This window comes from Muscardinus avellanarius (genome assembly GCF_963383645.1).
Source record: "Muscardinus avellanarius genome assembly, chromosome: 11".
NCBI classification, from domain to species: Eukaryota; Metazoa; Chordata; class Mammalia; order Rodentia; family Gliridae; genus Muscardinus; species Muscardinus avellanarius.
Window position 1 is genome coordinate 50,629,226 of NC_137797.1, and position 13,343 is coordinate 50,642,568.

Below are 13,343 nucleotides of genomic sequence, written 5' to 3' on the forward strand. Positions count from 1 at the left end.
AGAAATAACACTAATTGTCATCTAAATTAGACTTCCAAATGTGCTTCAGGGTATATTATGAACTGCTTCAGGGTATATTACAAAACACAGGTAGGGATGCCTACAGGCCAGAATACATCTGGAAAACAGTTTTAAAAGTCACATAAAAACAGTCTTTGGGGTCAGCAAAGGCACTGGCCTGTGAGACTGGCAGAAGAGCCATCCACTTGTGATATGAAAGGTTTCTCTAGTCCTGGCCTGCTAGCTGCAGGAAGAAGTCCTATGTTAGACGGCCAGCTGGTGCAGCTGGAGCATCACACAGCAGAGACATTACAAAGGTGGACAGAAATAGCCACACTTTTCCTATTTTTAATATATAGTCCCTAGAGATTAAGGAAACTGGACCCAGATTCTTGGCTGGAATTATTGATTATGGAACCATTTCCAAAGTAAGCATATACTTAAATTATTTTTCAATTTTTTCCTGTATTAAGTCTATCACCTTTTGAATCATAATAATAAAATGACAGTAATAGTAACAGCAAAAATAATATCAACTACTTTCATTTTCTAAATAGTAACTAATTTTCTCCATGTATTGCACAATTACTGATACTAAATCAACAGTTTAGTACTAAACATTTAATGTATTTTAGCTTCCTAATTTTACTGATGAGAAAACCTAGGTTCGGAAAAAAATAAATAACTTGGTGTGGGAGGTGGGATAGTTGTTTTGTTTTGTTTTGTTTTGTTTTGTTTTGTTTTACCATGTTTCATGTGATTCCATCAAGAAGTCAAAATGTGGTTTCTTTTAGTCCTGCACTCTGTGACCACCTATTTCTAGCCACAAATGGATCCAGGAACGGGTAAGAACGAATGTCTTTATCAGAGTCACTCCACCCAGGCAGAATGGATAAATATGTGTTGCACTCTACCTGTTTACCGTGGGCACACCTCTGTGAATGCACTTAGTACCTTGTCCTGAACCTAATTTTTACACATCTATCTTCTGGAAGCCTGTGAGTTCCTGGAGGACAACGTTGTTTGCTACACTTGTTTCCACAGTGTCTCATTTCTAGAATATACTGGTTCATGTAGGAATTGGTTCACATATATTAAATTCAAAGAATGGATGAACTCTTTCAGAACTAACTGTAGCATATTACAAAGAACAAATATTACCACACACTATTGGTTGGTGACATAATTTTAAAATTGGGACAATTTTAATTCAAACAGAATATTTTGTGTGGCTTACTTATAAGATTCTTTTAAATGAAAATTACAAGCTGAAAAAGCTTTTCAAATATTTTATGAACTCACTCTCATTTCTGTGTTCTTGAGGTTCTCATTATTGCTTTTACTTTTTGTTATGGTTTGATTTTTATATCTCTTCTCATTCAAAAATCCTTTCCCAGCTGGGCGTGGTGGCGCACGCTTGTAATCCCCGCGCTTGGGAGGCAGAGACAGGAGGATTGCGCAGGTTCGAAGCCAGCCGCGCGCTGGCTTAGGAGACCCTGTTTCCAAAATGAAAATGTAAAAATAGGTCTGGGAGTGTAGCCCGGAGGTAGAAGGGCTTCCAGGAACCCCAGTACCACACACACACAAAAAAAAAATCCTTTCCCTTTCCTGTTTCAATTGACCCAATATTTTTACTGCAATCCAGGACCCAAACACAAGCTCTAAAAGATGAAGAAAAAAATCTTAACTTTTTATTGCTAGAATAAGCTTTTAGGCTGAGTTTTAAAACAAAGTGAATTAACATATAAAAATATGCATATGCTAGATACCAAACCTCAATCTGTGCAGAGAAAACTTTATGACATGCTTTTCCAGAGGCTTTGGGGAAGAGATCAGGAAGATCACAGGTATTTGGAAGGAACAGTAGAATTGAATGATCACATGCCTGGAAATCAGAACACCTAAATTTTAGACATTATTTTCAACCTTCCATAAATCATCCAACCATTCTGGGCTTAAATATAAAATCAAGAAGCTAAATCAGATGATTTTTAAGATTTCTTCCACCAGGGTCTCTGAACAATACCACTATTGACATCTTGGACTTCCTATTATGTTATAGGGGAGGGAAGCCTTTCCTGAGCATTTTAGGGTATTTAGCAACAACACTGACCCCCTACCTACTAAATGTCAGTAGTACCCTTTCTATTCTCCCTCCCCCCACAAATATGACAACCAAAAATTTCGCCAGATATTGCCAAATGTTCCCTGATGAACAAACTTCCCTGCCTTTGTAAACCACTGCCTTATAACTTAATTCTATGACAGTGCTCTATTGCCAAATACCAACCTCTTTGATTTTTTTACACATTTATTCAGACAGACCAATCTTTTGAGTATTTTAGATGATGTCTTATACCCATTCTGTATTCTCCAGGTTCTGCTTTTCCCTAATTAAAAATGTAGAAATCAGTTTGCATACCTACTGCACAGAGACAGGTTGATAAGTTGACCTCTAACCAGAGATTGAATAAATTACTGATTGTAAAATATGTAGCAAAGGTTCTTCATCAAAAACAGAAGCCTGTGAGTGGCACAGAAGGACTTACGACCTTGTTTTACACTAATTCTATCATAAAAGTGATCTGTCAGGAACAACTGAGGTCAACAATTTCTTGGCTTTCTCATTTTCATCATTGAAATATGTTTCTCCAACATCCAGATAAAAAAGAACAAGCAAGTGTTCTACTATGCATATTATATGTGAAGGGCTCAGAATATACAGTGCATGCATTGTCTTCTACTATGTGTATTTTTGTAAAGGTTTGGATTTTTTCTCATTCAGGAAAATAACTTTGCTTGCAACTAAAAAAAACATATGCGATTCCATTCCATTTTCAATTCTATTGTCTCTTTGTTTAGTAGTTATATGTTTAGCTTAACACAATAAGCTTACCATATTTGCATTTCCTGAGTGGTATTGTTTTAAAGTGGGTTTTGTTTGTGCAGAGTGGTGGCAAAATACACTGTAAAGGTCATGAAAACCAAAAAGAAAGAAGCCAAAAGTTAAAAACCCTTTGGCACCAATCATAGGATAAAGGCATTCCACTTTAGTGTTTTCTATGTCATAGCTTTAGAACAAAAACCACAATATATTTATTTTAAAGAAATGATAATAAAGCGAAGATGGCTTATAACTTTGACACCTCTGATATTTTCCTTATGCAATAATATTTGCCATGGAAATATTCTGAACTCATTGTTTTTCAAAATCTAATATTTAGTGTTACCCTACCAGAATCAATGAATACCACCTGACAAAAATTTCCAGGATATAAGGAAGCGAATACACATAAACACATGACAGAACTCCCTTAAGTTTCCTGGTAGTTCAATGTATAATACATTTCTAATTATACCTTACATGTGCATCGTTTGTTTTTTCTTAAGGAACCCTTCTTTTAATCCAAAATAGCATAATCTTGGTGTTGATGTTTTTGCAACCTCGTAATGATCACCAGATTTGCTGCAGATGTAATTTCAGGGTCAATGTTTAAGAATGGTGGAGTAGAGAAGAATGGCACCAGAGGTAATGAACGGTGCTGGTGTGCAGGGCTGCAGGTCAGAGCTGCCTGGGGCTGGCCTGGGCCAAAGCCAATTGAACTCTGGGCGAGCCATTGCTTGGTGTGACCTCAGTTTGTTTATGATGTGATGAGTCAGAAAAGCCTGTAATGACCATTATAATTGTGGTGCCCTCTATATCTCTAAGTGAAAGGTCACCTGGCATGCATTCACTCCCCATGCCTTTCTTTCTTTTTGACTGCTTTTCCCTTAGGCTTCTACTTTGTGTTTAAATCATTCCAAAGGCTCCGTTTATATCACAATTTCTAGTTTTTTAATTCTTAATTTTGAGTCATCTTTCTCATGACTAGGGGAGAGTACATCTTCCAACAACATTTTTTAGGGAGAGACATAGGTAGTATATTTTCCAAGGCTGCATATTTGAAACATTCCTTCTGTTGGCTTCATACACATAAACACCAGTTCATCTAGATGTAAAACTCATGCACCCTTTGTAATATGCATTGCTTTTTTCCTCAAAGCTCTGAAAATAGCTCCATTTTCATCTCACATTTATTCTTCTTTCAGTGGACATACACAGTTTGAATGGCTCTTTTAACCTAAGATGTTTTTCATTCCATATTCCCAAGTTTCGTAGGAAAAGAGCACAATCCATTTTGTTTATAGTGGAATAAATACCCTGTAGCTTTCATAATATGCACAAAATGGGCTCTGAAAAATAGTTTTGAATGACTTTTTCCCCTTTATTTATTTTAGTCTGTCATTTATAGTAACTCTTTTGACTTCCAATCTTCATCTCTTTATTCTTCTATTCTACATCCAAGGCAGTTCCTCAAGTTTGCATACATACCATGAATGATACTTCTGCACTGTCAATTTTGGTTTGTATCGCTTACAAAGAAGATTTACATCTTGTTGATGAGGGTTCCATTCTTTAGAATTTTAATCAATTTTTATCTGATGTATTCTCATTTTAGATCATTATATTTTTATTTCATCCTGATTCTTTTTCTAACCTTATTTTGTTATTTTGATCCTTGATTTCCAATATCGTATTTAGAATATTGGTAAAATATTTTCTAAAGTTATCCCTAAATAAATTTTCAAAGATACTTATTTCCTCCCCAGTTTCCGATTACTCTTTTTCTAATTTTCTTTTTTGTTTATCAATTTATTAACCTTTAACAAGAAAAAATATGTAGTTAGATCTTTCCATTGGATTTAAAACATAAACATGACTAGAATTTAAAAGAATTCTGAAAAAGAAGACAGAATTTGCCTCATGACTAGTTGGAATAAATGTGATTGCAAAATTCTGGGAAAGTGCTCTCACCCTAAAATAACAATTGTTGGAGCTAATTGATTCTAGAAATTAAACAGGGGAGTTCAACTGGCATAAGGCATTTTAAGATGCAAATGTCATTGGTGCTGTTCACCTTTGGATGGTTGCAAATAATGAGCTGTCCCCTCTTCAAATGAATTCACTTATCAAATCACTCCTTAGAACAGACCTAGTTTCTCAGGAATTGGAGTAGAGGAATCTGCCTAAAAAAAAAAAAAAAAAAAAAGTCCTATAAAAAAGGAAACTTGGGGAAATGAAGAATAGACTTTGCTCACTTTACAGTTTCGCCTGTGGGGTGTCCCAGCAAAGTCAGTTCCATTCTTTTAAAAGTTTAAAAGTATACAAGAGGGACTTTAGATAATGGAATATAAGCCCCTGTGAAGCCAGGAAGTTGGACTAGGGGAGTGTGGGGGTAGGAAGAGAGAGAATTAGTGAAGGAAACACTTCCAGTGGCCTTATGTACATGTGTGAGAAGACCAATGCCGATCTCAGTATCTTGTATGAGGAAGAGGAGAATGGAGAGGGAGCTGGAGGAAGCCCACAAAGTGCTGTGTGAATGTATGTCACTATCACTGTGAACTGCATTATGATTTGAGACTCTAAATGCACTAATAGAAGTATTTTAAAATGTTCAAAAGTGGCCCGGCACGGTGATGGTGCTGGCTTGTAATCCCAGCATTTGGGAGGCTGAGACAGGAGGATCATGGTTCATATACAGTCTCAGCTACTTAGTGAGGCCCTTTGCAAATCAGTGAGACCTTGTTTCAAAATAAAGAAAAAAAAATAGGGCTGGGGGTGTCGCTCAAAGGTAGAATGCCTCTAGGTTCCAACCCCAGTACCACAAAAAAAAAAGTTCAAAAGTGGTCATCCAACCAATTCTAAATGGAATTACCCAGAAGGAATGCTAAGAATGGAGAAAAGTGATACCTTTTTTTTTCTCTGTAGGCATTCAAAACTAATCAGAGAAAGGGTAAGGTAGAAAACTCTGGCTATCCAAATTATTCTTTGATAGATGCCCTAAGTTTAATTTTGTTAAGTATATCAGGTATGCAGGTCCAGATATGACTAATACAATATTTACCAGTATAAGAAATTATAGGTTATAGTGGAACTATTCTTTTATGAATATTTTATAAGATTTCTTTCTTCCCTGCTGCACTGAATGCAGTTCCCTGGCTCTGTAAATGTCATGGGCCCACATTTCGTGGCTGGCTATTTCTTCTATAATCTTAACCTTTTAGTAAATTCCCATGTAATCTAACTGACTCCTGGTGTTCTTATAAAATTAGCCAAATTTACTTTTGGATATATCTTTGAGGAACAGATGCATGTACCCAAATATCTGATATGTGCATTAGTCAGCTTTTCATCTCTGTGACCAAAATATCTGGCAAGAACAACTTAGGGGAAAACAGATTTATATTGGCTCACAGCTTCAAAGGCTCAGTCCATGGTGGGCCAGCTCCACCGCTTTGGACCAGAGGTGAGGCCAAAATTCATGGTGGAAGGATGTGGCAGAGGAGAGCTGCTGAGCTCATGGCAGCCAGAAAACAGAGAGAACAGGGTCCTGGGACAAGATATCGTCCCCAGAGGCGTGAACTACTTCTTCCAACCATGCCCCACATGCCTACAGTTTCCACCACCTCTTAATAGTTAATTCAGTTATCAATGAATTAATTCACTGATGAGGTCAGCACCTTCAAGATCTAATCACTTCCCAATAAAGCCCATAAACTGAACCTTGTTATATGGGGGAAACAAGCCTTCAACACATGAGTCTTTAGGAGCCATTCTGAATCCAAACCATAACAAGAGGTATGTGCCATGTACCTAGAAATACCAAGTATATCCTTCTGATAAAAATCTCACTACCACAAAATCAAGAACTCACCCTTCAGGGCTGCATTTACTTTATGATTAAGACTTTGTTTTGATTTTTCTTCGAGTCTGGGATGGAGGAGGTAGTACTCTGTCGTTTGGTGTGTGAAAACATGACAGCAGCTCTTTATATCTCCTTTTACAGATTCTTTACAGATTAAAAGAAAGGTTTCAGCTTTCCCTGAGACAAGACAAAGAAAAAAACCAGGAGATCCACCTATCGCCCATTGCACTACAGCCAGCACAGTGTGAGGCAAAGACAGCCCACAGCATGGTCCAGCCTGAGCAGATGCCCAAGGTGCTGAATGTCATTGTGGATCCTCAAGGCCAATGCACTCCTGAGATCAAAGCCACCGCTTCTACCTCTGTCTGCCCCTCTCCTTTCAAAATGAAGCCCATAGGACTTCAGGAAAGGTAAGAGCATCCCATATATTTGCCTAAATGATACTGTCTTCAGAAAAGAGTATTCATCAACTAAAAAGGATAGAGCTAGATATGATTGAAATAACTGAATAGGATCATTCATCATCAGATGGACACTAGGAGAAAGAAAGTAATGGTTCTTGTCTCCCAAGAGTCTAGTTGTGTCAGATAAAGTGTGTTAGGCCCATCTGATTCTGTCAAGCTTGTGTAGACTCAAGAAAAAAAAAAACATCTTCAACTATAGGACAGTTTCTATCACCATTTATCTAGGGATTATTGAGGGCCACTCACCAAATAGAAAGTTGTTTACTCATCATCAAACTCTAGTGTAGACAACTGGAGATAAACTCAGGTGTTTACTGCAAAAGCCCACAATGTTTGAAGTCATGTAAGAGTCTACGCCACAGACTAATTTACTTAAATTTTTCCTATGCCTCCTTTGACCACAACAAATATTAAGTGTCAAGATCTATGATATGTTTGTTACCTTGTCTGCCTTTAAAATGTGCTTGTTTGTGTGATGTGTTGCATATTGTTATACTTGTATCTAAAGCAAGCGCAATGCAAGAAAACTAGAATATGCAAAATACATAAATAATGGGAAATTTCTTTGCTTCCCCCAAATATTAAGTATAGCTTTTTTAATGTAAATTTTGTTTTTATATTTAAATTTTTATTCATATTGTGTTCACATTTATGTACCAAGGTAGTGGATGAACTAAGAAGTCCTTAAGATATATATTCTCCTCTTAGTTTCCTAGAACTCTATTTTCTATCACTGTCCCTTTGTTTCCTTATATTTTTATATCACAGATATATGTGTTTTTTCCAATAATGCATCACAGTGTCTGATTAAAATAGTCATGGTTTATATACACACCCTTCAGAAAAATACAGTTTAAGGCTTTAAGACCTTCAGAATATAAAATTCTCATTCAAAATTCTTTTAAATTGTTGTCAATGAAAAATTAATGGTGTGAAAAGAAAGGGGTTTGTTGTAGTGATCTCTACCAGCCCTTATAAGGCAAGCTCTGAAGGCATACCAGAGGAAAACAGAGCCATCAAGCCATTCTTCCTGCCTCATCTCCCCAAATTCCTACTGGTTTCTAGATGGATCTGAGTTGGCCTCCACCCCACATTCTCTTACTGGGATAAGAATTTCCTGTGGTTTGAGTCTGTACAGGAAGACAGGCTGGGTCTTTCTCACTGTGGCCAACTGGGAGTCCAGACCCTGCTCTGCCACACTGGGACTGGGCATCAATCAATCACTCATCTCAGCACTTCCTTCTTTGAAAACAGGAGGGCATAAACTTTACTTCTTCCCTCCTTCAGGGTCTTTTGCCCTTAAACATGTATGTTTGCTTCAAAGAGATACCTGGAGGGAGACAGAGCCCTGAGCATGAGTGGGGAACCACAGGCAGAGGAACGGGACAGGTCTGTCCGGATGCAGACATTAAGAGGCATGTTGTCTATAGCAATCTTAAAGATCATAACAAACTGGCTAAAAGTCAGGCTAATTTTAGTTATTACCATGCACCACCAATTCTAAGCAAGGCCAATGTAAAACCATCTAAGGGAATCATTGCTCCCACAGTCCCATAGACCTCTGCTGGGCATGTATAAATTTTAAGAGGCACAATGGTTAAATAGCTACATATTCGTTTAGTTAAAAGTTTGAGAAGGGAAAACACAGGAGTAGTGTCTTCCTCATCTTTGTGAAGAACAGGGGAACAAAGACCTAAAACAGTGTCAAATGGCTTCCTCAGCCAGGTGTGGTGGCACACACCTATCCCAGGACTTGGGAGGCTGAGATAGAAGGATTGCAGATTCAAGGCCAGCCTTAGCCACCTAAAAAACTCAGTTTCAAAAAAATTTTAAGGGCTGGAGAATGAATTTGGGGATGATATGCCCTTGGGTTCAATCTCCAGTACCACAAAAAGAAAAAAAAAAAACATAGCTCCCCCACTCCTGATCTATACTGTCCCAGAAGCCCCACCTGCTGCCTACCTCTTTCTTCCCACCTCAGAGTAGGTGGAAAAAAATCTATTCTCTCCAACCAGTCCCCGGTCAGTGGTCCCACTCTATAACCTCTTTATTTTTCTCCTCCATTTTTAACTGTACCCTCTTTAGGAACGCTATCCTCTCAGCCTAGAAACAGCTCCTCTTCTTCATATCAGAGAAACTCCTGCACTCATTCCTCTCCAGCTCTTGTCTTCCTTTCCTTCCCACATCTTAAAAAAACAGAATATTTTTGTTGCTTCCTTGGTTGAAAATCTTATAACCTCACTTCCTTCTCGAGTTCTTACTGAGCTGATTGTCCATGGTCTCACTACCCAACCAAGGAGCATGCTTCACTTCTCTTCCCATCTAGCACAAATGGCTATTTCTTTGAATATTTTCTTTCCTAATGTCTCTCCTCCTTTGACAACCATGACATCATTTTTTCTGGTTCTTGAGTGGCAACTTTAGTCTCCCCTACTCCAGACACCCTTGTCCAGCTCACCTCATTCTCATCCTATGTCCACTTTTCTGTTTCCTGCCTGATCTCACCAATACCACTTCTTCTCACACTACCCTCTGCACTGTTGGGTTCTAAGGATGCATCTCAGCACAAACCCAACTCTCCATTGATATCCAGACCCATGCTCCAGTTCTGAACTGGACATCTACCTTAAGCTTGCTTAAATTCACCAATTTAAAGCATCCAGAAATAGAACTCAAAACCTTCCTCATCAAATCATTTCTCTTCTTCTGAAACCCAGCAACCCAGGATAATTATCTTCAGCTCTTCCTCTTTCCTTTTTTCCTCTCTCAGTATAGCCAAACATCGTGACAACCTGACATCTTCCTCCTGTGTTCCCCTCTGTCTATCCCTAACACTGCTGAGAACTCAGAATCTCCCATTCCTCCCAACAGCCATCTACGGGTCCTCCTACCTTGAATTCTGTCCTGGTCCATTCTGCTCCCCAGTCATCTCAAGCATGGTTTTCTAAATTAGATTTGAATGTTACTCTTTTAAAAGTTCCTCAGTGTCTCCACATTGCTTTCTGATAGAAATTTATAATTCCTCTGTATGGAATATGAGACCCTTTCTGATCTGGCCACTGCCAGCCTCCCTCTACTCCTGTTTCCTTCTGAATGACCACACATATCCATCAGGACATTTGGACATTTTTCTAGGCACCATACTCTTGAAAGCTTGAAAAGTAGCATTTGCTTAGAGGCTTTATTTTCCCTGTTCCTATTTTCCCTTGGAAAATACCCCCAGGGCGGGGTATTTTCTGGGTCTACAAATCAAGGAGACAAAAATATAGTTTTATTTTCTTGTAATTCAAAATAAGCTTTTGTTCTAGGTCCAATCCACCTAAATGGTAGAAACTTAACCTCAGCCTTTTCCTGATCCACCCACTCCCTGCCCATGTTGCGATTGTATTTCATCTAAGTTTCAAGGGGACTTTTTCGAGATGAAGACTAGAGGTTCTTGACATTATCTGCCCAAACTGTCATTTGCTAAATTGTCCATTATGTCCTTCATCCTCGGAGATCCAATCTGGACAGTTTCTACCAAGTTGTTCCTTACTGCGCTTCAGGCAGCCCCTGCATTTCTAGCAATTGCTTTCTTTTTTTCCTTCATTTTTCCTCTTCTTGCCTATGTCCAATTAAACCCAAAGATTATCTCACTGCTCTACCCTAAATGGAGATACAGGAACTGTGCATGTCTAAGACTTCATCCCCCGAAACAACTCCCAGCCACTTTCCTCTTTCTGTTGAAGGTTTCCCATTTCCCCAGAACTTGGCCATGAAGGACAGGATCTCACTGGTATCATCAATGGAAGGCAGATCCTCTAACACATCTGACTCCCTTGAATCCACAAGTACTTTTTCAGGCCTTATGAATAGAAAGTGCTTATTTCACATACTGCCTTATCTGACATCCCTGCCTGGAGACAAGTCCTTCCACTAAAGGCCTGACCTTTAGAACTCAAAGCCCAAGGCAAGACTCAATTTTCTCTGCCTTCTGCTCTTCCCAAAGGCCACAAAACACCAAACAGCCTGGCTGCTTGAACACAGGGAAAGTCCAAAGGTGAGGGGTGGAACTGGAAATAAGGAAAGAGAAATGTAAACCTCACTTCCTCTTGGAAGACTTGCCAGGCTTCCTATCTCCCTTTCCTTCTCCCTCCAGTCAAAGCTGACACAGGAACTTTTCTTCATCCTTCTGCTTTAGCTCTATAACTCTGTGTGCACACACAGGTTACAGCACTTCCTGGGTGTATTTTATATTTTTGTACTGATCTTTATTTTTATTTATTTATTTGTTTGTTTATTTACTTTTGGTGGTACTGGGGGTGGAACCCAGAGGCTTTCTACTTCTGGGCTACACTCTCAGACCTATTTTATATTTTATTTGGAAACAGGGTCTCACTAAGTTGCTGAGAGCCTCACTAAGTAGCAGCTGAGGCTGACTTTGAACCTGTGCGATCCTCCTGTCTCAGCCTCCCAAGCGCGGGGATTACAAGCGTGAGCCACCACGCCTGGCTTTTGTGTACTGATCTTTCTTAGCCAGTAAACTCTGAACTTGTTAGGGGCACATATATGATATAATCTCTAGAGAGGAGGATTTCCTGGAAATGAAATAATGAAGGGATAGATCATGAATGAATGAATGATTCTCATGGGTGATTCTTAGGTTAACGCTCAGCTACAGGAAAGGAAATATTTTGCTTATCCCACAATCCCTACTCTTCTATTCTCACTCTCATTTTTCTGCTGTGATTCTCTGCCAACATGGTGTAAATGAAGACTTTTAAGAGTGATAAAATATGAAGGATATATAGTGAACCATGCAGTCAGAAAAGTTTTCTGACAGTTTTAAGCCTTAAATATTTATGCTTATGTATTCCAATAGTGTCTTTTAAATAGCTTTATGTTTTAATCTCCATCTCTTTATCCTGGAGTGAAGTAATAATCTTCTCTTTATTGCATAAAAAGTCTAGCAGTGCAACTCTGACATCATGAAGGCTGCATTATAAATCAAATGTCCCTAGTCTTTGGGGTCATTTTATATAAATCTCTCATTCCTAATGGGGATCATCTATTACCTTGACATTATTAATAATAGAATATAATTTAGAAATTAAAATATAAGCAAAAGATAATGTAGAGACTAGAAACATATGGTAAGCTGAATATAAAAATATACCTTGAAAATTATGAAGATTATTAAATTAAAAGCTTTTATGAGGCAAAGAAAATAATCAAAAGTCTGAAAAAAGATCCTTCAGAATGGGAGAAAGCCTTTGTGAACTACCCCTCTGTCTAGAATATACAAAGAATTTTATTTATTTATTTATTTATTTATTTATTTATTTATTTATTTATTGTGGTACTGGGGTTCCTGGAAGCCCTTCTACCTCTGGGCTATACTCCCAGATCTATTTTATACTTCTTATTTGAAAACAGGGTATCTTAAGCCAGCACGGCTGGCTTCGAACCTGTGCGATCCTCCTGTCTCTGCCTCCCAAGCGAGGGGATTACAAGCATGCGCCACCACGCCCCGCTATACAAAGAATTTTAAAACATAACACTTTAAAATTACCCAGTCAAAAAGTGGCAATTGAACTGAATTCACATATCTCAAAGGAATAAATACAAATGACCCATAAATATATTTAAAAAGTTCAATATCATTAGCAAATCAAGGAAATTCAAATCAAACTACACCAATAGTACATCTAACCTCATTTAGAATGTCAATCTTCAAAGGATACAAACAGTAATAAGTGCTGATAAGAAAGTGGACAAATAAGAACCCTAACACCACTGGTAAAATTGCAAATTAGTATAGCCACGAGGAGATCAATTTGGAGATTCTTCAAAAGACTGAGAAGGAAATTGCCAAATGACCCAGATACATCTTTACAAAGAAAATAAAGTCCGAATACCCTAGTGATGCATGCATATCCATGTCTATTGCAGCACAATTCACACTTGCCAAGCTATAAAACCAGCCTTGGTGTCCATCAAAAGATGAATGAGTTATAACGCTGTGGTATATACACACAATGGAATTTTACTCAGCAATAAAGAAAAACAAAAATAAGTCATTTGTAGGAAAATGGATGGAACTTGAGAATATTAGTGAAATTAGCCAGTCACAGAAAGTGAAGGGTTGTATGTT

At 38.1% G+C, this 13,343-nt stretch overlaps 1 protein-coding gene across 1 annotated transcript in view; it reads left to right on the plus strand.

The window, feature by feature from the left end:
* Window positions 1-13,343, plus strand: part of PTPRR (protein tyrosine phosphatase receptor type R) — a gene marked incomplete at its 3' end in the record, with an annotated part of 263,199 nt that overhangs the window by 152,253 nt on the left and 97,603 nt on the right. Inside the window, exon 6 of the mRNA XM_080705235.1 lies at window positions 6,888-7,156. Within this exon, the coding sequence (XP_080561361.1) occupies window positions 6,888-7,156 (269 nt within the window). The remainder of the gene's footprint in view (window positions 1-6,887; window positions 7,157-13,343) is intronic.